General features: G+C 38.9%; 2 protein-coding genes across 2 annotated transcripts; both read left to right on the forward strand.

The window, feature by feature from the left end:
• Window positions 1-4,498: 4,498 nt before the first annotated feature.
• On the forward strand, window positions 4,499-13,903 carry LOC146472108 (ataxin-10-like). Its single transcript, XM_085120685.1, has 13 exons — window positions 4,499-4,644; window positions 4,927-5,118; window positions 6,174-6,250; window positions 6,918-7,035; window positions 7,938-8,018; window positions 8,272-8,358; window positions 8,463-8,543; window positions 9,295-9,332; window positions 9,996-10,150; window positions 10,868-10,979; window positions 11,397-11,566; window positions 11,702-11,765; window positions 13,631-13,903. Exons 1-13 carry the CDS (start codon window positions 4,523-4,525, stop codon window positions 13,807-13,809), a joined length of 1,476 nt encoding a protein of 491 aa, XP_084976811.1. The 5' UTR covers window positions 4,499-4,522; the 3' UTR covers window positions 13,810-13,903.
• A 1,891-nt stretch (window positions 13,904-15,794) lies between these two features.
• LOC146472109 (uncharacterized) lies at window positions 15,795-18,728 on the forward strand. Its single transcript, XM_085120684.1, has 2 exons — window positions 15,795-15,933; window positions 17,039-18,728. The coding sequence occupies exon 2, from the start codon at window positions 17,089-17,091 to the stop codon at window positions 18,577-18,579; it is 1,491 nt and encodes a 496-aa protein (XP_084976810.1). The 5' UTR covers window positions 15,795-15,933; window positions 17,039-17,088; the 3' UTR covers window positions 18,580-18,728.
• Window positions 18,729-21,344: the final 2,616 nt, after the last annotated feature.

Genomic DNA, 21,344 nt, shown 5'->3' on the forward strand with positions numbered 1-21,344 from the left:
TGAATGATAACCTGGATAGTACCGCATGGTAGTTGATGTTGGTAATGAGAGTTCGTGTTTAAACGGAAGCGCTTGAACTATCACCAACTATACACAACTATCTTCTAATACTATGCTCGGTTAGCTACATAAAAACACGGTTTAATCTTATTCGGATTTCACGATGTAAAACGCTTCATACGGAGTGGATATTACGCAAACCTGAAACTGTATTGTTAGCCGGGTCAGCAGTAGAGTGTACTTCAGTTTAGAGGCCACTGAGAACCATTTCTCTCGAAAGTCCCGATAACTTGCAGGGCCCAAAAACTTTGTACAGTGTGATTCACATTTAACCAAGATTTGACTAATTTGCTTATAATTTTATGGAACACATCCGGCAAAGTTTGTGCTAAAAATTACCAAACAATTCTTTGTCTCCAACGCTCGTGTTCTGAAATGTTCTGGTTTTTTTTTGCTGGCATGAAAAAATTCATGCGTCCCCTTTTTTTACTCAGAAAAGGAATACGAGAACAGATTGGAGCCATTTTATTGAAAAAGTTATTTGATCATTTTGCTTGCTTATTGTAATCGTTCACGATCTTTTCAGTTTGAGTATTTGAAAACATCTTTTTTCAATGATCATTTGCGACTGAAAGAACACATGGACAGTTTCTGCCATTGTCTCATGTTGATCTGCGATCGTTTGCGCTTGTATGGAGTTGTATTGAGACCAGACGCCAGTTTCAGAGTTAATTACAGAACATAGCATGAGATTGTTTGTCTGCTGTCATGTTAAGAAAACAAACAGTTCGGTTTACTGTTTTGTTATTTTTGATTTTGTAGAACATCAAGACATTCAAAGCGGAGGAAAACTACAACCCACAACGTCACTAGTTACTCATCCAATCATGTTTGTGGTACCCAGTACTCTGCAGGTTCTACTCGCCATTGCGCTCTTGTTGTTGGGTTCGTGTGGCAATCTTGTTGTCCCCTTTGTTTCCTATCGTACAACTCTCAGAGGTCCTCACATCACAGTGTTGGCTGCACTCGACTTCACAGCTACACTGCTTGGTCCTGGACTCACGCTCGTGACTCTTGTTACAGGCCCAACTTGGTTGGAGCATAACAAACCACTCTGTCTCAGCCTGTCCTTTTTAAGCTCGTCGTTGTTAATCTCTTGCGTTCTGGTTCTTTTTGTCCTTGCTGTGTTTTGCCAAAAAGTTCAACATAATATCTATCCAGACGGAAGAGGCCGTGCGAGGATAAGACAGTTCGTCTTTCTTGCGGTGTGTTTGTTATCAGGGCTTGTGATGTGTGTTCCCCCTCTTTTGGGTTGGAGTTCCTACAATGGTCTGTCTTTTTTGCACTCCTGTTCTTTACTTGACCATGTTCAAGAGTTTTCAAACTATTCTTTTGTCTATCTTGCAGCGTTGTTCGTTTTTCTTTCCATCACCACCTTTTTAGCCATCAGGGCGAGAAAGCGGCGTCAATTTTATCCCATGCAGCTTCTCTGGGAGCGGCATTTGTTAGAAACAAAGATAAACGACCCCGAGATGACTACAGCAGGTTCGTCTGCACTTTCCGACAGCGTAACGAACGTTGGACAATCCTCCCGTGCCAGCTCTTTCTCAAACAGACGATCGGGTTTGATTTCAGCATGCAACAGTCCTATGGCAATCAGGAAATCCCAACAGAGGTCTGCTTCAATGCAAGGAACTATTACTTTAAATGTCCTGTTGGACAAGCTCACTCGCCAAAGTGAACTGATGAGCGCTCAGCAAACAGGAAAGGGAGGTAGCCGGAGCGAGGAACTGGAAGTGCAAACTAGCGTCACCTCTAGTGTTTCCTGGAACAACACCAGTGGTAACCCCTTTGTCATTTCCTCTCGGGTACCTTACACATATCAAAAGAGAAAAAATATTTTCAAGAGCGCGCGATGTCTTCCGCGATTCCAATTTCCCCAGCAACAGCGCTCCCTATCACGTCTTTTGTCACTGAGGTGTTGCGTGACTCTGTTGTGCTTGCTGCCTCTTTATGTTGCAGTTGTGCTACGCCTGGCATCTGTAAACTATCCTCAAGAATTGCACGTGTTCATTCAGTGGCTGATTTTCATCCAAACTTCGATCTCCTCGCTTCTTCCCTTGTGTGACCCAAGGTATAGGCAGGTTTGGCGCCACACAGTGTGTTCTTGTTTCAAGGCATGCGCAGAAGAAAATGGAACACATGCTGATCTGTCCAAGTCATGTGATGTGGAGTCCCGGATTGAGGGTATCCTGCAAGTTCGCTTGAGAGAAGTGAATACTCTTGATGAGTCAAGGCTGTGATAAATATGAAGCACTTATGCAGCGCGAAAATAACGCCCCATGTATGCTGATTGATTAACTGAAAATGTATATGGAAAAATCCTAGTTTACGGCAAGGAAAAAATGAGGGAACACGACATTGAAAACCTGTTAAGTTTTTAAGGCTTTCCGGCGGTGAAGTTTTGATTTCGCAATGTTAACTTTTCACGAAAAAAGTGTTGATAAAAGGAGAGACTGTTTGTGTAACACGAAAATTGAATCAGCAATAAAATACTTTTTTCTATTACTTTTCAGAGAGTTACAAGCAGCAATAAGAAAGGAACAACAGTTGGTGGCTGACGGGGGTGGGTGGGTGGGTGGGTGAGGGGGGCAGGAGGAGAGGGGGTTGAGGAAGTATAACTTTAGCTGAGAGTAGGGGAATCTATGGCATATTGATGGGGTCGGAATCCTGGTTCGGAGATCGCCACGATTACCCTGGCTCAGAGTCTTAATGCGAATCATCATTTTCATAGGCCTTCGGAGAAAAATTAGCTAGGTGTCCTAAAACATAAATGAATGAGTAATTTATCAAATAAATAACTAAATAGACTACCCTGAGGGTAATAAACTTACGCGTTTTATATAACTCGACGTTTCGTACGCTAGTCAACATACATCTTCAAAAGTGAAGCCAGGTTATGTCAACCAGTAATAAACTGGGTTTGCAAGGACCACCGCGACAAAATAAAAGTAACGGATCCTGTAGTGAAGAATCTAATCAGCAATAAAATTGTAGAACAAATAAACTAAAAGAGAGCAAGGCTGATTTCACGGTCAGGGAAGTATATTTTTCAAATATGTCGAAAGGTACGGCTTTCTTCTTCAGGGTATGTTACCCCGTGAAGAACAAAGGCCGTGACTTCCGAAATATTGGGAAAATATACGTCCCTGACCGTGAAATTAACCTTGCTCTTTTTCAGTTTGTATAAAATGGGCAAGTTTATTATGTTTATCACCGCTGTTTGTATTTATTTCTGATCAAGCTACGATGGCCCAAGAACAAAAGTCTTTATGGTACATCCTATAAAATGGAAGGGATAATGTATGATGCAAATAATCAAAGAGCACGAAGTTCTACCCCACTACCTCTTAACCTACAGGAATCGAAAAACTAAAAATGTTCAAAAAAAGGAAGCCCCAAAGCATTAAGATTTCAGGAAAAATTACGATATTCACATAAATTACAAACGAAAATTAGGCCATGGTGATTAGCCAAACTCAAAAGAATACACAAGATAAAGAATACACAAGATAACAACGCTACACCATCACCTGGTATCTCGAATCTTTTGTGGATTGGCATAAGTAAAATAATCGCCCACCAGCAACAGCAGCATCATCATCATCATCATCATCACCATCATCATCATCATCATCATTATTTAAAAATAAAACTTTAATTTACACCGATTCTTTTTAATCAGTTTTTTTTTACGTTCTATTCCGGCAAGTGTCTCACCCCAGATCTGTAAAAGGTCTTACAATCCTCCTTGTTTTGTCGATAGGGGGAAATTCGGGAAGAACCTCTGGGACCAGGGTATACAAAACCTAGAAGCCCTTCCCCTTCCCTCTCGGGGAGAAAACTTTTGAATGCAGAGGTCCACACAACGCAGGAATTAAACTTGCTGGTAATTTTGCCGGATCTCTCTTGTGAAAGACCTCGTGTCAGGCGTCACTTGAACGTGAAAATACAAAACTGAATGCAAGGCTGGCACTACAGCAAAGGGCAGATTTATTAGTGGCCAATATTTCGACTAATAGAATTAGTCTTCCTCAGGGCCAGAGCTATACTGAAGGAAAATATAATAACGGCTCCTTAAATTAAAGTTTGAAAAATACATGGAAAAACATGATTGGCTAACACATGATATGATGACAGCGTACTTGTAAATATGAGATAACAAAAATATACGAACGGCTCCTAAAATTAAAATTTAAAAAAATACATGCAAAAAAATGATTGGCTAATACATGACATGAAGACAGCGTACTTGTAAATATGAGATAACAAAAATATAGAAGTGTATAATCAAGGTTCAGCGTTCGTTTTTCCTGTTAATGCCTTCTGGAGATAACGTTTTCCCTCTATGAATTAGAAAAGCCTCGCGTGCCTTACGGCGGGAGGCCTGGGGAGGCCTGGGGATGAAAACAGTAGACGGCTAAAATGAGTCAGCGGATTTCCATTTTACACATGTTCCAAAATGGCGGATGAAGATAGACTGCTTTGTGAACTGGCGAAGCTAGCTCAGTCAGAAAAGTCATGGATCGAAGTAAAGGATATATTGGAGGAGCTCAAGACCTGGGCGGTAGCGAAACGTAACAGGTAATTTCATTGAGACGAGAGTAAAAATGAGCCTGTGTGAACCTATTGACACGAGAACCTCGTGGACTATTTGTGTTTTGAATGCTTTAATATGCTTTAATACGGGTACTCCTAAAACAGTGTACACTATACTAGGAAATAAAAATAATGAAATAGATAAATAAGTAATACTTAGCTTGGGATGAAAATAAGCTTAATTGTTAATTTTGTTGTGTCGCAAAGCTGTCTTTAATATGCTTGAGCAATGTGTATAATCCTTAATTTTTGCTTTGATTTGCCTAGATGCAGTCTATCGGAGACGAATTTTCTGCAAGCTAAAGATGTCATCAAGGCCTGCAGGAACATATTATCTTCGCATGCAGACTTAGAAAAAGAACAACATCAGCTGATCCTTTGTATGAAAACTCTAACGGAGGCTTTCAGATTCCTGAGAAACTGCTGTGCTGAAACGCCCAAGAATCAGAGCAGTGTGGTGTAATATACCTATCAATTCAAAACTTTAAAATCCCCCTCCCGAGGAAATCCCAGGGGCATTTGAACTTTTCAAAATTGTTTTGTTGAAATCTCCACCCAGCATTACCAAAAAGCTGTTCAAATACCCTACCCTAGTACCAAATTTAACGATCAAATGCCCTTCCTCAAAAACGAATATTCTATTTTTGGTATGTACTACATGTATTTGGAAACTGCTGGCTCATTCTCATTCATTCAAATTTTCTATACATACCTTTGAAAATACTGGAAAGTTTGTGGAGACCCTTTCTGGTGAGCCAATTGCTCATGAAAGCAACATTTTCCCCTTGAACTGGACCATTGATCTGGAACCATGTGTATTCAACCAGACAAGAAGGTGTTAACTTGAATCTTCAGGTTCAAATTCCCTACCCAATCCAAGTAAAGTTCAACTTCTCCATCCTCTGGGAAGAACTATGGCATCAAATGCCCTACTCTGCAGGCATGGAAAATTGTCAAATACCCAGGGTATATCTGGGGGGAGATGTTGAAGGTTCAAATTGGATGGTGCGTAAGTGCTAAACATTTGAAAGTCAAATTTTGCTTAGTTGATCACTGAAAAGCTTCATGGGTTCAATAAATGTGTACATGCAAATTAAGATTTTTGTCCATAGAGACCAAGTGCAGAACATGCAGAACATTCTACAAATCCCAGTCTGTAGAGCATTGCCATACTCTGCAGACTGGTCCAGCTTGAATTTGAAAATTTTGGTTCTCGAGATAGGGAAAACCAGAGTAACTGGAGAAAAACCTCTTGGAACAAGGACGGGACAATAAATTCAACCCACATGTAATGCAAGTCTGCAAATTGAATCCGGGTTGCGTTGGTTGGAGATGGGTGCTCTCACCATTGTGCCATCCCTACTCTCCCCCCCCCCCCCCCACCCCACCTCCCCCAAACACGACCTGATGAGATGCTTAAGAAAGAGGAAAATTGTAAAAACTTGGTGAAATACTTACAAGGTTAAGCATGTAAGTAGAATATAATTTGTTCATTATTGTGGTGCCTTTTGCAGTTCCTCGGGTGTTGTAGAGCAGGTCATGGAGGTCATTATCATTTTGTTGAAACCAAGGTTTCAAGAAATTGAAAAAGGTAATATTAATACGGTTGTTAGGCTTATTTTGAACAACGCATTTCTGCCTACCCTGCAAACAAAGATGCCAGAGAAAAGGACCTCTGGCATCCAGACCCATTGGCAGAGGAAAGGACCTCTGCCAATCACCTTGATCCCTTTGATCTTCCTAGACAGGTTGAATTGAATTATTTACATATTTATTGAGGATGATACCTCTCACTACATTTAGGAGTATCATTTTCTGTCAGAACACATGCAAAGTGAATGTGCCACACAGAAATGTGCAGTCAATTAAACTGAAAATATTAATCTGTGCAGAACTGTGACATTTGAACCCTGTTCTTATCATAATTTCATATTGAATCAAAGTTCTACATTTTCCTTAAATTTTGTGTTGAACACGGAGGTTTTATTGGAAGCTGGGAACTGGTTACCAGCACCTGTGTACACAAAACATGATACCTGCCTTTGAAGACATTGAAAACCAGTCTAAACAAAACAAATCTGCAAGGGGTACCCATCTGTTCATCATTACAAAACCGCCTACCTCAAAAATTAATGAAAACCCTGATTTCAGAGTATTGGTAAAGTTTTTAATTCACCTTATAGACTCACTTCTGTCTGAGATATTTAGGATTATTAGTTTTTATTAACATAATTTTCATAAAAAATGATCTTCTTTAGGAGCAGATGTTTTCAGTGATACTGTAAGAAGTGGCCTTCAGCTTCTTGGAAACACAGTTGTCCAAAACGAGTCCACTCAACAGTTTGTGTGGAATAAATGCTTTCCACAGTTCTTCCTGTGAGTTTTATTTATATATTTTGAGTGTGGTATTTGTATAAGTTACTGAAAACAATAAAATGGAGAGTCTTCTTGTTTGTAAACTGGCAGTCCTAAGTTCAACATTTTAAAATGTAAATGAGTGGCCTTTATTTTTACTTTCCCAAATTCCAATTCGACCTGGAAACAGTGGACAAAGAGTCACTTTGTGGATGTGCCACTGAAATTTCCATTTATTTTCTTTATTCATCAAATGAATAGACGGCGGGAACATGTGGCTTTATGATATATGACAGAAAACGGCAATTCTAAATTCATGTTATATATGTACAAAGGTGAAAAGAAAGGCTAACAATGCAACTCAAACTGAAAAAGTCTTCTATTTTACAAAGGTCCCTTGTATCTTCTCTTTTGTAAGTGTAGGGGGACCACATTTTCATTGTCTTGATCTCTGGGTGCTGTCCCTTGTGTGAGAGGCATTATAGGTTGGTCACTTGAAGTATGACTGGGATTTCGAGTGATTTATTCAACAGTTGTTTGCCTCTGTCTGTAATTACATCAGACATCACAATGCACTTGTGGGTTAAGTCTGAAGGCCCAGTCGTGCATGACATTTGTAAAGAAAAAGCACTAATATGCTAGAAGCATTTGTCCCGAAAGACAGGCCCCATACCTCTATCCCAAACAAGGACTGGACAATGATGAGTAAATTAAACATGCTGCTAGGTTGTTCACATTGCAAATTGAATTGCATCAAATGTGAAGACTTGTAATGTAGAGAATCGACTGCTAGCTTTGTATGAAAGTCCCAGGGATATAGTTTTGTGAGAAATTATTTCTAACAGGTTAGGCCTTGCCAATGGTTGATGAACATGATAGATACACTGTATTTACTAACACTTTTTTTATTTTATGCTTGTCAGGGATGTGTTTTCATCAACAAATCATGTTGTCCAAGATTGTTTGTGTATGATTATCTACAATTGTTTAAATCAACAAAGCAGGTAAACTGATGTTTCCTTCAATCACTAACTCAGGTATAAATAATTATTGCAGTTTGAATTGGCTTTTGGTTTGACAATAAATTTTTTCAAAGACGTTTTTACTTTGATTTTCCTTGTGTCAATGCATTGCCAAAGGCAACAAAATTAAACTGGTTTGAAAACATTTTAAGCCACCCAAAAATTTAAACCATAATTTAAAGATACTCCATTCTTTTTTGGATTGCACAATTTCTTATGTCATTCATTTTTCCAGGTTACAGCTCATAAGTCATGACAATGGCCTGAAGGTTATCTCACACATTGTTCACTTATGCGCTGACAAGTCACAGCTTGAATGGGGGTGAGTGTCTTAAGGCTAGATTCATTTTCAATGATGTCACATTTTAGTGATAATTTTTGGCCAAACTTTTTGACACAGATATTTTGCTTCTTTTTTTTTTGCAGGTATTTTATTTTGGATTACTTTATCTGCAATGGTCTTTTTCCTGAGATGTATCAAGGAGTTGAATTTGATCCACTTGCTAGGTAACTTAAAGCCCAGGGTTTACTTCAGAAATTGGATTATGAAAGCCCAGTCGCTCCTCCCCGTCCTACCCCCTAGAGATTTTAATGCTCAAGATGGCTTTAGATTTATCGCAATCAAACGTTGGTGCAAAAATGGCAGCTGGTTTGCTGTGTAACTGAAAAAAGTTCTTCAATTCAAAAAACCCTTTAACCCTATCCATCCTATGCTTTTTGGCCCAATTTTCCAAACTCAGCTTACTAATACAGTCATGTATGTTTGATTCATGTAACTCAGTGAAGTTCTTTTCAGATCAAAGCAAACAATAGATGTGGCTTGAAATAATGTTTTATTTTTTCCTTTCAAAAGTATGGCAAGCATCTCTCGTCAATGTTTCCATGAACAATTTCCTTGTTTTCCCCAGATAGGCGAACAAAGCATTTCAAAGAAGTAGCACATTTACTGAAGCGATCTAGCATGGATATATTGCTTTGTGGCTCAAAAAGTGTGCAAAAGGAAAATGCAAAACATTTTTGTCGATGCTTCTTTATTAGTGATTGTGTAGAAAAATGTTAGCAGATATTTACAATATATTTTTTCAATTATGCCATTTTTAATGTATCATACAAGTGTTTCACCCTTTAAGTTTAAGGGAAAATTTCATTTGGTAAAAAAAGTCTCTTATAATAAATTGCAACTTTATGAACTTCAATTTTTACTCTGAGTTATATTGCCATTGCCAAGTAATCAATGTTGTTGCTTTTTGTTTTGAAGAGTTATCTTGTTGGACTTATTCCAGGTTAAAATAACAGGTAGGTTTGCTAAAACCTTTTCAGTTTTTAGGAAGAAGTCGTAGACTTTTCTTCTATTTAAGAAGAAAACAAACAAACAAACAGCAAAGAGAGTGAACTTGTACAGTGTATAGTCAGTTTTATAACAAAGTTGAGTGGATAATTTAAATATTCTTTTCCTATTCGAATCGTGCAAGACTGGAATAGTCTGCTAGGGTCTATTATTGAGACCGGGAGCCTAGACTGTTTCAAGATTGCGCTAAAGCGATTCCTTCATATGCATTAGCTACCCATTTATTGTTGTTGTTGTACATCAGGGTTCCTAAATATTTTATGATTTTATATACTTTGTACATAGCTGGTATCTTTTTTAATCTTTTTAGTTAGGGAAACATCATAGGACTAACCTCTAGTTTTCCTTTTCAAGATATTGTTTTATAATTTTATTTTCCTTATCTTTAATAAATATTATGTTATGTTGTTATGTTTAATTTAATTATTAGTTTTTTGACAGGTGAAAAGCCACCCCATGCTCACACTGTTACTAAACCACTATTATTATCATTGCCTTTCATTGAAAAATTTACATTAAGCTACTGAAAAAAAGATGTTTCAAACATTACCATTAGTTTGTTACTTATCTCCTTGATGTTATTAATAGTAAATTGCTGTCTTTTTTAACAGATGCTTTAGATAAACCAAGCAGCAAATCAAGAGGAAAAGAAATGGCAGAGGAATTTTATGCATCTTCCTTGGGTTACTTGGCTGATGAGTTTCAGAACCATGCTGTCGATATCACTCAAAGACTGCAACAGCTGCAGCACTCATCCGATGACTTTGTAAGTATTTGCCAGATTTATTAAATTAATTGAAAAGTGACTGAATATTCACAACATTGTATGACCAAAAAGGCAACTGGGAATGGAGACTTTTGTTAAAAGTGCAGCAATACATGATTCCCCCAGTTAAAAAATGTATTGGTGGAAAATATTTATACAGCCATGGCAAGTGAAGTGCAGAAAAGTTTTTTTCTAAGGCAGCCTTTGTTACTTAGATATGTGACATTGTGAATGTTTCTACATGGTCATAAAGTTAACGACCACAGACAACCTCAGGCAATCACAGATGATCTCGAAGTCAGCTGCTTAAAATCCTGTGACAAACTTATCTACAGTAATTGCTTGCAAACTATTATTTTGTCTGTGGTCCTGCGATCATTATTGCTACAGACACTCTCAGAGGATCACAGAAGATTATTTGCAATAATTATTTCTGTGGACTGTGATACAGAGACAAATTTTCTGTGTTGTTATAATTCAAATTCAACCCATTATAGTTTTTATTCAGCCAATATTCGACTGAACAAAAAGTATGCAGTAGGAGAATAGATCTTTGTCTGCAATAGGTAATTTTCCTGATGACGTTATCTCACTGCAGCTACCAGTTGCTCACCAGCTCTGCGTGTTCTATGCTCTTTGACCATGACCTTATGGAAACCAGGAATTTTTGCTGCCAACACTTTCAAAAACCTGAATTGCAAGTTTTCCATGTCTTAGTTTCAGGTTTTGATTGTCACTAGGCTTTTAAGTTTGCTATCCACAAGCACTGGACTACAATCAAACATCACTGGTCTGCAAGAAAGAGCTTCACTACTGGAGACTTGTGTAGGTTAGTTGACAGTGTGAGATTGAATGTGCCTCTTTAATACTGCAATAAGTACAACCTACTTTTCACACAAAAATGGTGCAAATGCCAAAAAATCATGGCCTGGTTGTTCAAAAGCCGATTAACGCTAATCCCTGATTAAAAGTTAACTGAGGTTTTCATCTCGCTCGTTAAAATTGTTATTAAAAGCTGATTTTTAGCTGAAGGTAAAGAAAAGTCTAAGTCAAAACAGAAGGGCAAAAATCTCTTGGAAAATAATTATTGATTGGTGGTTAAACTCGAATCAAACTTGGGCTTTGAACAACTGGACCCATATCCTTTAGGGAGACGCTCCCCCCCACTCCACCCATCCTCAGATATTTACACAGCATGGTAAAAGCCTTTTATGCTATCTCAGGACTTAATATCATAATTTTGCAGGTTTATTAAAGGAAACAAGTAAACCCGAATCAAAACGAACGTTCAGTAATATCAGCTCGATCCCTCAAGGTGTAGACTCAGGGACACTGAGCCCCAGCCATGGCTTTCAGAGAGACCTGGTGCGAGTTATTGGGAATATGTGCTACCGTCATGTATCTAATCAGGACAAGGTAAGCTGTGCCTTGTTTTCAGATTGTTTCACACGTTGTTTAATAACAAGGAGGCAATACTTATTATTTTATCTTTATATCTGTTGTATCAAGTTGCTTGAACCATCAATTAATCAAAATGTTTTGTTCACACAGGTGAGGGAACTTGAAGGGATTCCATTATTACTGGATCATTGTAATGTGGACGATCACAATCCTTGTATCCTTTTCTACTGTTTAACCCCCAGTATCAACATCCATATTCTCACCACTTTTCTTCATATATTTCTTCTGGTACTAGTTGGGAGATTTTGTTGAAATATCAAGATATGTATATACATACATACAAACATACATACATACGTTTATTGAAGCTCCCTTTACAGGGCTTTTCAGCCACAATATATTAAAATTACAAGATAAGGCGAAAGAATAAAATGTAATAACTAATGAAATTAACTACTAAGGGAAATAAAGATAAATCAATGTTATGTTAACAGCATATTTACAAGTCTCTTCTTAAAAGTACCAGAGTTCACTACTTCTTTGAGGTCTTTGGGAAGTCTGTTCCAGCAGGTAGCCCCTCTATAGGCAAAAGATCGCTGCCCAGTTTTTAATCTGCATCTCGGCAGATTTAAATCTTTGCCGTGATCGTTTCTTTTTGTCTCGTGATCTGTTTGTTTTATCGACTAATAAGGCTGAAAATAGAGAATAGGGTTTATTTTATATCAACTACATTATTGTCTGTTATTTTCTTGAGCATTGAGAACACAAAAATGAACAATTAAGGTCACATTTCCGCAAAATTTAAAGCTTTCAAGCTCGCATTCTCTCGGCAATTTCCCAAATAAAGCGTCCCAAAATCAGGTTCCGTGAATTACTCTGCTGAAGTACCTGTGCAATAGACAACGAACCAGTTGGCACTCACAGCTTTCCAAGCGCTTGCCACCAGACAATAGAGAGAAAAACGGCGGAAATGACCATGTTTACCATGTATTCGCCGCTCGCTGTTTTCCGTTTCTAAGTAAAATTGAGTAGTTTTGCTTTAGCATCAAAAGCCAGGATTGTTCTGCACTATTCTCATCTGTGTTCTATTAGTCTCACAGCAGTCTATTCTAAAAAAGCTTTAACATTGAGAATGATGTATTATTCCAGAAAGTGACACAGGCATACTCGGAAAAAAATCCGAGTCCTATCAGTATGCCTGTGTCACTTTCTGGAATAATACATCATTCTCATTTATTCACCAGACTTGAAATATAACATCACATTTATTTCAGCTTTAATATTGTACGTCGTTATTTTCATGTGAATGTTTCCTGTAAATATTCGCCGTTGGAGTATGAATTTTCGGCTGTTTTTGTATATATGCAACTAACCGAAATTAACTTTTGTCATTCGTAACAGAAGCATTTTCATTGTGAACTCGCTTCATTTACAGAATGAAACCTAATATATTAGTTTGCCAGAAACATCAACGATAACGAAAAGAGAAAAAGAGAAAAAAAAAAAAAAAGAAAGAAAGAAAGACACGCAGAAACATCAGTCCGTGGAGAGGAGCCGCCTAAGTTCAGTGTCACGTGCGCGGATCTGCACGTGCAGTTAGTGGTTGTTTGTTTGGCTTAGAAGTTTAACAAACCAGTTTGAACACCAAGGTGATACGTCAAGAGCCTTCCTCCTTGAGCAGTCGTGTCGGTGGGAAAGCAAATGGAATAGTCCAATGAACAGTTTTCGGAATAAAATGAATACCATCAGAGGTATTCTTCTTTTCTCTTTTTTACTGGAATTACCGGAATATCACTGCACTTATACCATGCTGCTTGGTGAGATACGCCGTTTATTTCCAAAAATCGCCAGTGGAAAGAACCAATCATTTGATTCCCAAACCGCGGAACAACTTTATTTCCATGCAAATGGTAGCGCTCGAGAATTGTACCGTTCTGTTTGCGGAAAATTCTTACCGGTTTTTCCATGCAAATGAAAAAACGGTCTTGATTTCAGTTCCTGGTTTTCCATTGGTCCTAGGCACTGCTTATGTACAGTTGCATTTCATTAGAATTTTATTAGTCTTAACCTGACGTTCAGATATCTGTCAGTGGGCAATCTTCGCCATCAGAAATATTCTGGAAAACAACAAGGCAAACCAGGAGATTATGTCATCCATGGATCCACAAGGACTCGCCAACACCTCAAGATTACGACAGTTTGGAGTAGAGGCTGTTGAACTGGACGGCGGGAGAATTAAACTCGTGCCAATAAAATGAAAATCATGTGTACCATTTTAAACTGCTCTTCAAAATTCTGATCTCCTTGTGTTAGTCATGTTATTCAAGCCGTTAAATCATAGCTTGAAATGTTGACGGATGGAACTCGTACTTATTTTTTTTTTGAATTGGCGTTTCAATTTGGGGAGGGGGGGAGGGGGTTTAGAGCGGGGTTGTGAGGTCAATCTTTTACGAGTCCGACATATTGTTATCTTCTGTCATCTTCTGTACTTTGGAGAGATTTAACGGTTCCACTTGAGGTTACGTAAGGACGATGCTCCCCAATACTGATGTATTTTTGCGCGGTTTATGACTTTGCGGGAAATGCAGATCTTAACAAGGGCTATTTGAATCCAACAAGAAGAGCATTCAGTTTTCAGAGATAGCAACAACAATGCAAAAAAGCTTTAATACAACAATGTATGTTTTTTTTCCCCAAATTTAAGACTAATGATCTAACACAGCCCATACGCACATAGCCGGAAAGCCACAGTTTTTTTGCGGAATTCGTCCCTGTACAAATAACATTGTGTATGCTAGGTTTGAAGTTTTTAGAACTTTTCTTTGCGTTTTTATGAGCATTTTTAAGGTTTTAGTTCGCTAAGAATGATATTTAAAGGTGCCAATCGCCACCGTTTCCCGTACAGTGGAATTTCTTTCTAGATTCCAATAGCCCTTGATAAGAACGTAAAACCGCAAGAATACCTTTGCATTTGGAGGCACCATCCTTACCGAAAACGAGTTTGTCAGTAAAATCAGTCATTGTACTTAAAACCTTTGCGTGTGACATTGCACATGCGCTTGCCAAGCATGTCTTCCGTAAGCTGCGACGCCAAAACGAGTAAATTTCATTCAGCAACAGTGGACGGTCTTTGTGCTCGTCACGATGCAAAGTGCGTCTGTCTTGGAGGCTACATGAAAACAGAATTCACTAATTAGTGCTGATTTGAAACTAATGTTGTGCTAGATCGACTCAATTGAGTGCCAAAACAAATTGTTTGTTTGTTTTAGTTTTGCTTTTCTACGCTCTGTGATTGGTAAGCAAAACCCTTCCCCCACTTTCTCAACCAATGAAAACCAAAACCAAAAGCAATCGGGAATTCGTGACTCGCACGCCGTACGCGTTTTCCCGCGCTTGACGCCGGTTACATGTATTTGCTTCGTGTTGTGATTGGTTCATTGCGCAGTTTGCATGCGTTGTGATTGGCCAGAGTAATTATACTGTGGTCACTGCCCTAATTAATTAATTAATTCGACTTGGTTGTGAAAATGATTTTATTCGAATAACAACCATTGTCACTCGGGTCAGTTGGACGTTACAAAAAATAAAATAAATGATAGCGAAAATCAAAGCGATACGAGTTGATAATTTCCGTTGTATTCTTGAAAGGAGCTGTGCGAAATTTATGTCGTCTCCATTGACAACGTGGTTGTTTCTGTTGTTGTTTTTATGGGTGTGGGAGATTTTTAAATGCTTAATTAGTGCGCACGTTCTTTATTAATTGAGTTTATATTAGATGTTAATTTTCCATAATTAGAAGCATCAATGCTATTAATTCAATTTTCAGTGACATAGTGACGCTGATGGAACAGTTTTCTATATATTTCCAAAGAACATGACTTGCTGTTTTATCCCGAATGCCACTGAAATGTGTATCGAGAAAGAGAGCAACTTAATTATGCTTATTTTGTTAACGTGCATAATCACTGATCAACTTGACAGTGAGCTTTGATTTCAATTAAATAATTTGATTACTCAATTAAACTATTCGTTCAAAATCAATTTATGTAAGCTATGAAGAAAAGTAACTATTCACGTACTGACGTAAGTTATCAGCGGCGCTTAATGTCATTGGCTCGCTTTAAAATAGATGCAATGGGCAGTGATTAATGGCTAATTAAATTGCAATTAGTTCTGTTATTCTCGCTCACTATAAAATTATCACACTGCTTTATATCCCTCATTTCTGTACCAACAGCCACCTACATAGTAACTTCCCTGTTTTCTTGAAAGGCAAAGAAGTGGTGTCCTCCGCAATTTAGACAGAAAACATCTGGCGAGAAGCATTTGCTGGCGAGATCCTTGGATTGTTATCACAAAAAACACGGAAACTAAGCAAGCAGGTGAGAATATCAGATTAATTTAATGTATATATATAGTTTTTTTTTGTCGTTAATGATGTTTACGTTACAGATTCATGACTTGCAGTAACAGGTCAAAGTAATATGTTTTCAAAAATTTTGGAGCGAATGTTTTTGTACCTATAGCACAATGAAAACATTATATTTAGTGAACGGTCTCCGTTTTTGTTGGTCACAATCTATAGAGAGAAAGCTCATTTGCTCGATAGGAGACCGGGTTTTCAGTTCAAATTGAATAACTTGGAAATCTCTGCTTGTCAACCAACTTGCATTTTGAGGTCATTAGTATTAAAAGAAATCACACAAGCTGAGTTTTCGCCGAAAAGTATGGAAATTTTCAGCGAGATAGGTTATTTGGATCGCTGGTCTGATAAAACGAGTATTTTAACCACGAAAATGTTTAGACCTATAATTTTCGGACGATAAACTTCCGACGAAAAACTTGCGGACGATTTCTTGGCGCAATTCGGTGGCGTTTTCTTGAAATGTCTTAAGAAAATTGCCAGCAATCTTCGTTTTTAGTGCACTGGTAACCGGCCGACTTAAATATAATGCAATGCTTTCTTGTTAAAAAATCATATAATGTCCTATTAACTTAATAATTAACTTCTGTTGAAATTCAAAAAATTCAAAAATTTATTTATACAAGGTAAGATTTAAAGCTAGAAGCTTGTGAGGCCGTGTATTATTTTAAACAAATTGAGCATAAACTTCTTGAAAATTCCAACTGGCAGGGAGGTTTTACCAGTTAGCTATTGACAAAGTGTGACCAAGGATTTGAACAGGGCACCACAATGAAACAAATCCAGCTAGTGGCCAGTCCTCCCTTCTAACCACTCGGCCACAATACTTCTACTAGCGTGGGGAGGGTTCAAAGCCAGGCGATAAAGCGCCTGTTTCTTTCTGGGGTTGAATTTGTTAAAGTGATGTTGGCATTGGATATTGGACGCGTAGACGCTATTTTTAACGAGTCGGTGGGTCTGTGAAGATAAGGAAGTTTAGGAAGTAGTTTCTATTAGCCTAAGCTTCTGAACGGTCGAACGACCTTCTCATTTTAAATACCAGTTATTATCTTTTCTTCTCATAGATCTCACAATCAGAGCAATAGCTGCCATGTGACTTCTTAACCAGCCAATCATGTTTGTGGTACCCAGTACTCTGCAGGTTGTACTCGCCATTGTGCTCGTGTTGTTGGGTTTGTGTGGCAATCTTGTTGTTCCCTTTGTTTCCTATCGTACAACTCTCAGAGGTCCTCACATCACAGTGTTGGCTGCACTCGACTTCACAGCTACATTGCTTGGTCCTGGACTCACGCTCGTGACTCTTGTTATAGGCCCAACTTGGTTGGAGCATAACAAACCACTCTGTCTCAGCCTGTCCTTTTTAAGCTCCTCGTTGTTAATCACTTGCGTTCTGGTCCTTTTTGTTCTTGTTGTATTTTGCCAACAAGTTCAACATAATATTCATCCAGGTAGAAGACGCCGTGCCAGGAGAAAACAATGTGTCTTTCTTGCTGTGTGTTTGTTTTCTGGGCTTTTGATGTGCGTTCCTCCTCTTTTGGGTTGGAGTTCCTACAATGGCCTGTCTTTCATGCAATCTTGCTCGCCCACAAAACATTTGCACTCCACCTCGAATTATTCCCTCTTTTATCTCGTGTGTTTCGCTGTTGCTCTGTTGGTCACTATTGTTCTCCTTTTTCGAGCACGCAAACATCGACGATTATATCCAATACAGATCTTTTCGGAACGGCACGACCTAGAAGCAAGAATTAATGACCCAGAGTTAACAACGGCAGCGTCATCGAACACTTCGTGTAGTGGTTCTCGACATAGGACCCGGTCAAACCTTTCCCGAATCCGTTCCGAATGTCAATCAAGAAACCAGTCCAGAAGATCAAGTGCTCGTTCACGAGCCAGCACAGTTATGTCCCTTAACCCCAGTCCAGTTATGCCAAGAAAATATTCGCAGCAAGCCCGCGCGCTTGAAAACAGTCTGCTGGAAATTATTCTCCGTAGTAAATGTACTGATAACGGTACAGCAGAGGACACGAAGGAGACCCATTCAGAAAAGTCACCCTCGCCAGCCTGCTCAGACACAAAGGATTCCCAGTCGAGTTCACCATCAACTCATCTGCAAGTTGTACCCCCCACCGCGACTAACCCACGGGATGCATTTGTTATTTCGTCGAGGATTCCACACAACTTCCATGCTCAACTAAACGTACGGAAAATTTTCCACAACCCGCGATTTCTCCCTCAGTTCACAGCTCACCAACAGCAACGGTCGCTGATACGTTTATTGTCACTGAGGTGTTGCGTGACGCTGATGTGCTGGCTGCCTTTTTATTGTACAGTTGCGTTACGCCTGTCATCTGTCCACTACCCTCAACAACTGCTAATGCTCATTCAGTGGTTGATCTTCATTCAATCCTCGATCTCTTCACTTCTTCCTTTATGTGACGCAAGCTACAGGCGGGCACTGAGAAGGGCAGCGCGTTCTGTTTTTAAGGCATGCGCACGACGAAACAAGGGCCATGCCAACCTGGGAGAGTCACGTGATGTAGAGTTCAAGATTGAGGGTACAAAACAAGTCCAGCTAAGGGATATAATATTACACGATATCATGTAAGCTGTGATTGACTGAAACGCAATCAAATACTTTAGAAAAAGGTTTATTTTTTTGCCGGGGCCACTGTCTCGGTAACTGGTGCACTGCCTTATTTCAGCTGGGATAAAAAAAAATGTGACTTTCTATGATTGACAGTGGCCCTATTTGGCACAGCCGTGACAAATATTTTGATACTGAAGTAAGGCGATTTATTTTATTCTATTTTCATTTGAGAGATGGCGTTTAAATTTGAGTTGTAAAGAGTTTTCTGTTTAAATGCAATGATTTTGTAAGTTTTATCTTTATTATCTGGCCATTTTTTTAATCGATTCAAAACTGCCTAATTAGGCTTATTATACAGAGTCACGTCAATTTTTCAGACTTTTTTAAATAAACGTTTTAAATAATTTATTTTAGGATATCGATAAAGAAGAAAGTAAGGGGGTTGTAACTGAGAAATTTCGAAGAAATTGAAAGAAAATTGAGGTTAATATGTAATGTTATTGATAAGGACAACGCGGCGAAGTGTTCTCGCGTGTAGTTGGACTGTCTGGTGGTGTGTACAGAAATTTTATTCCTCTCATATTCCTTTCCGAATTGATATCCTATCTCATAAAAATTCAACCAGACTCCCTCCTTGAAGGGAACGTGCCACCGTTTTGGATTTTATGACGTCACGGGGTTGGCGCCACCGTATGACGTCATAAAATCCAAAATGGCGGCGCAAGGAGTTTGGGTGAAAGTTAAAACATAACTAGAGTTGGTCGCCTAAAGGTGGATTTCCATGATTTCCACTGTCGTGTAAATTTTATGTGTGTACAGACGTAAATTTAGCTGGCTTTACGTACGTAAATAAGATAAGAAGCGATGTATGAGCCGTGTGCGTAAACGCAAAAAGTTGAACAGCGCTCAACTTTTTACGTTTACGCAAGCCCTTCATACGTCGCTTCTTATTTTTTTTTCGTACGTAAAGCCAGTCCAATGTACATCCATACGCAATGAGATTTGAGCGACAGTGGAAATCCACCTTAAGAGAGCGGTCGCAAGGAGAGCTTCGACTGTAGTATAGTTTGTGTCATGCAAAACGACGCAAGTGCTATTTTTTTTGTAACCGGAGTTTGTCTGTATAAATGTCTGCTAATGGTACATTTGAGATTAGATTTAGATACACTGTTACGTATTCAATGTCTAAAATATCAAACAAGCAAACAAACGAAAGGACCGAAACAGACTACGAAAAAACAAAAAGAGCACGTGAAAAGAAGGTATACACAATCAAACTAACAAAAACAAACCAGCAACGGAACGAACACGAACAAAATTAGATAAATAAAAAAAGAAGAAACAAACAGAGAAACAAGCGAACGAAAAAACGGAGAGCAGTCATCCTGCTATAATAACAATAATTTTCGTACTTCTTTTAGTTCCAAATAAAAGCTCTTTACAATCATTATCGTAAGATGATTAAAACACCTTTTGCCCTGGGGTGGGGGTGGGGGGGGGGGGGGGAGTGGGGTACTTGATAGAATTTTTGGTGGGTTGTGCCGCCCTGTTCTCCAAACCCTTACCATAATAACCATAGGTTATTTTTTCAAAATTCGTTTTCAAAACTGGCCACTAAATTCCACACCCGTAATTTGACCTGACCCTGTGGAGAATCCACATCCATTTTCAGACTTACGACCGAAATAGTTAAAATCCAGACACTTTCTCAGACCAAAATGGCTTCAAAACCATGCACCTTTGGGTGGGACATGCCTATATAGCTTACGTGAGGGAGTGCCAACCCCAACCCCCTCTAACTTACCAACCACATGGGCCATACAGTAATGGAAAGAGTACTGCCTACATACTGTAAGAACACATCATCATTTCCTCGTTCCCAGATTCCTCGCGATTTTTTAATCGTAGGACCGGCCTGGAACTATAAACAAGCAAATGAACAAAACATCCTCGGAGACCCAGGGGCAGACAGAGAGGACGAGGAGAAAGTCGGAAAGGGTGGGGAAAAATTCGACGAAGAAAAGTAGTTGCTTTCCCTCCTTATTTTTCTTCCTCCAATCTTCCCCCGACCGTTTCGACTTTTTCCTGGTCCGCACTATCTACCCCTGGGTCCTCGATGATGGAACAAAATATGCCTTTACTTTAATATCGATTCACTTAAAATATCAGAATTGGAAACGCAATACTGCGCTACTAACCAGCAAGCGATCAACACAACAGATCAAACAACAGACAGCGCAACAGCCTTGTTGCGCTCATTTCCCATTTGCCAACAGGTGCCCTTGTATATGTAATATTCCTCTAACAGAACTATGGCGTTACTGCTCCGTCTTTTTGCAATTCAATTCGCTATTTTGTAAACTGAGAGGCGGGGTTATTGACGGGAAGAGCCCTTTTCGAAACACTCCGGCATATTCCACGAAGAGAGTCACCATGGTCAATAAAGCACACTTGAAAATTATCAAAGATGGGAACGTACCTCCCCTCCGCCATATCACTCTACTCTAGTTTGAAGTAGATCTTTACGGGACTTCAGATGGTGAATTACCTCAGTCATGGACCTGTTGTCATGTCATTTTCAATTAAAATTTTTAACTGTTCAGGAATTGTTTAGCGTGAAGCTGACCAGGATATGGGCTTTTTTAACTGTTTTTTTTTTTTTTTTTTTTTAATATATTCCGGTTCTTGTGGGTCCCAATCTCGTATCCAGAGTCCTCAGGCTTTCCTGCACAGCGGGTACCCACACAAACAACTGTCCTCATTCCCAGGCCTCCCAGCAGTTC

Source organism: Pavona decussata, unplaced genomic scaffold (assembly GCF_977016875.1).
Source record: "Pavona decussata unplaced genomic scaffold, jaPavDecu1.1 SCAFFOLD_102, whole genome shotgun sequence".
Classification (NCBI taxonomy): domain Eukaryota; kingdom Metazoa; phylum Cnidaria; class Anthozoa; order Scleractinia; family Agariciidae; genus Pavona; species Pavona decussata.

What these genes read in the sequence shown, in the direction of transcription:
- LOC146472109 (XM_085120684.1), top strand. Translation starts at nt 17,089, where the DNA reads ATGTTTGTGGTACCCAGTACTCTGCAGGTTGTACTCGCCATTGTGCTC.
- LOC146472108 (XM_085120685.1), top strand. Translation starts at nt 4,523, where the DNA reads ATGGCGGATGAAGATAGACTGCTTTGTGAACTGGCGAAGCTAGCTCAG. An exon ending in AGCACTCATCCGATGACTTT is followed by an intron (nt 10,151 to 10,867) that starts GTAAGTATTTGC and finishes TCCATGTCTTAG; the next exon opens with TTTCAGGTTTTGATTGTCAC. An exon ending in ACTACTGGAGACTTGTGTAG is followed by an intron (nt 10,980 to 11,396) that starts GTTAGTTGACAG and finishes ATAATTTTGCAG; the next exon opens with GTTTATTAAAGGAAACAAGT.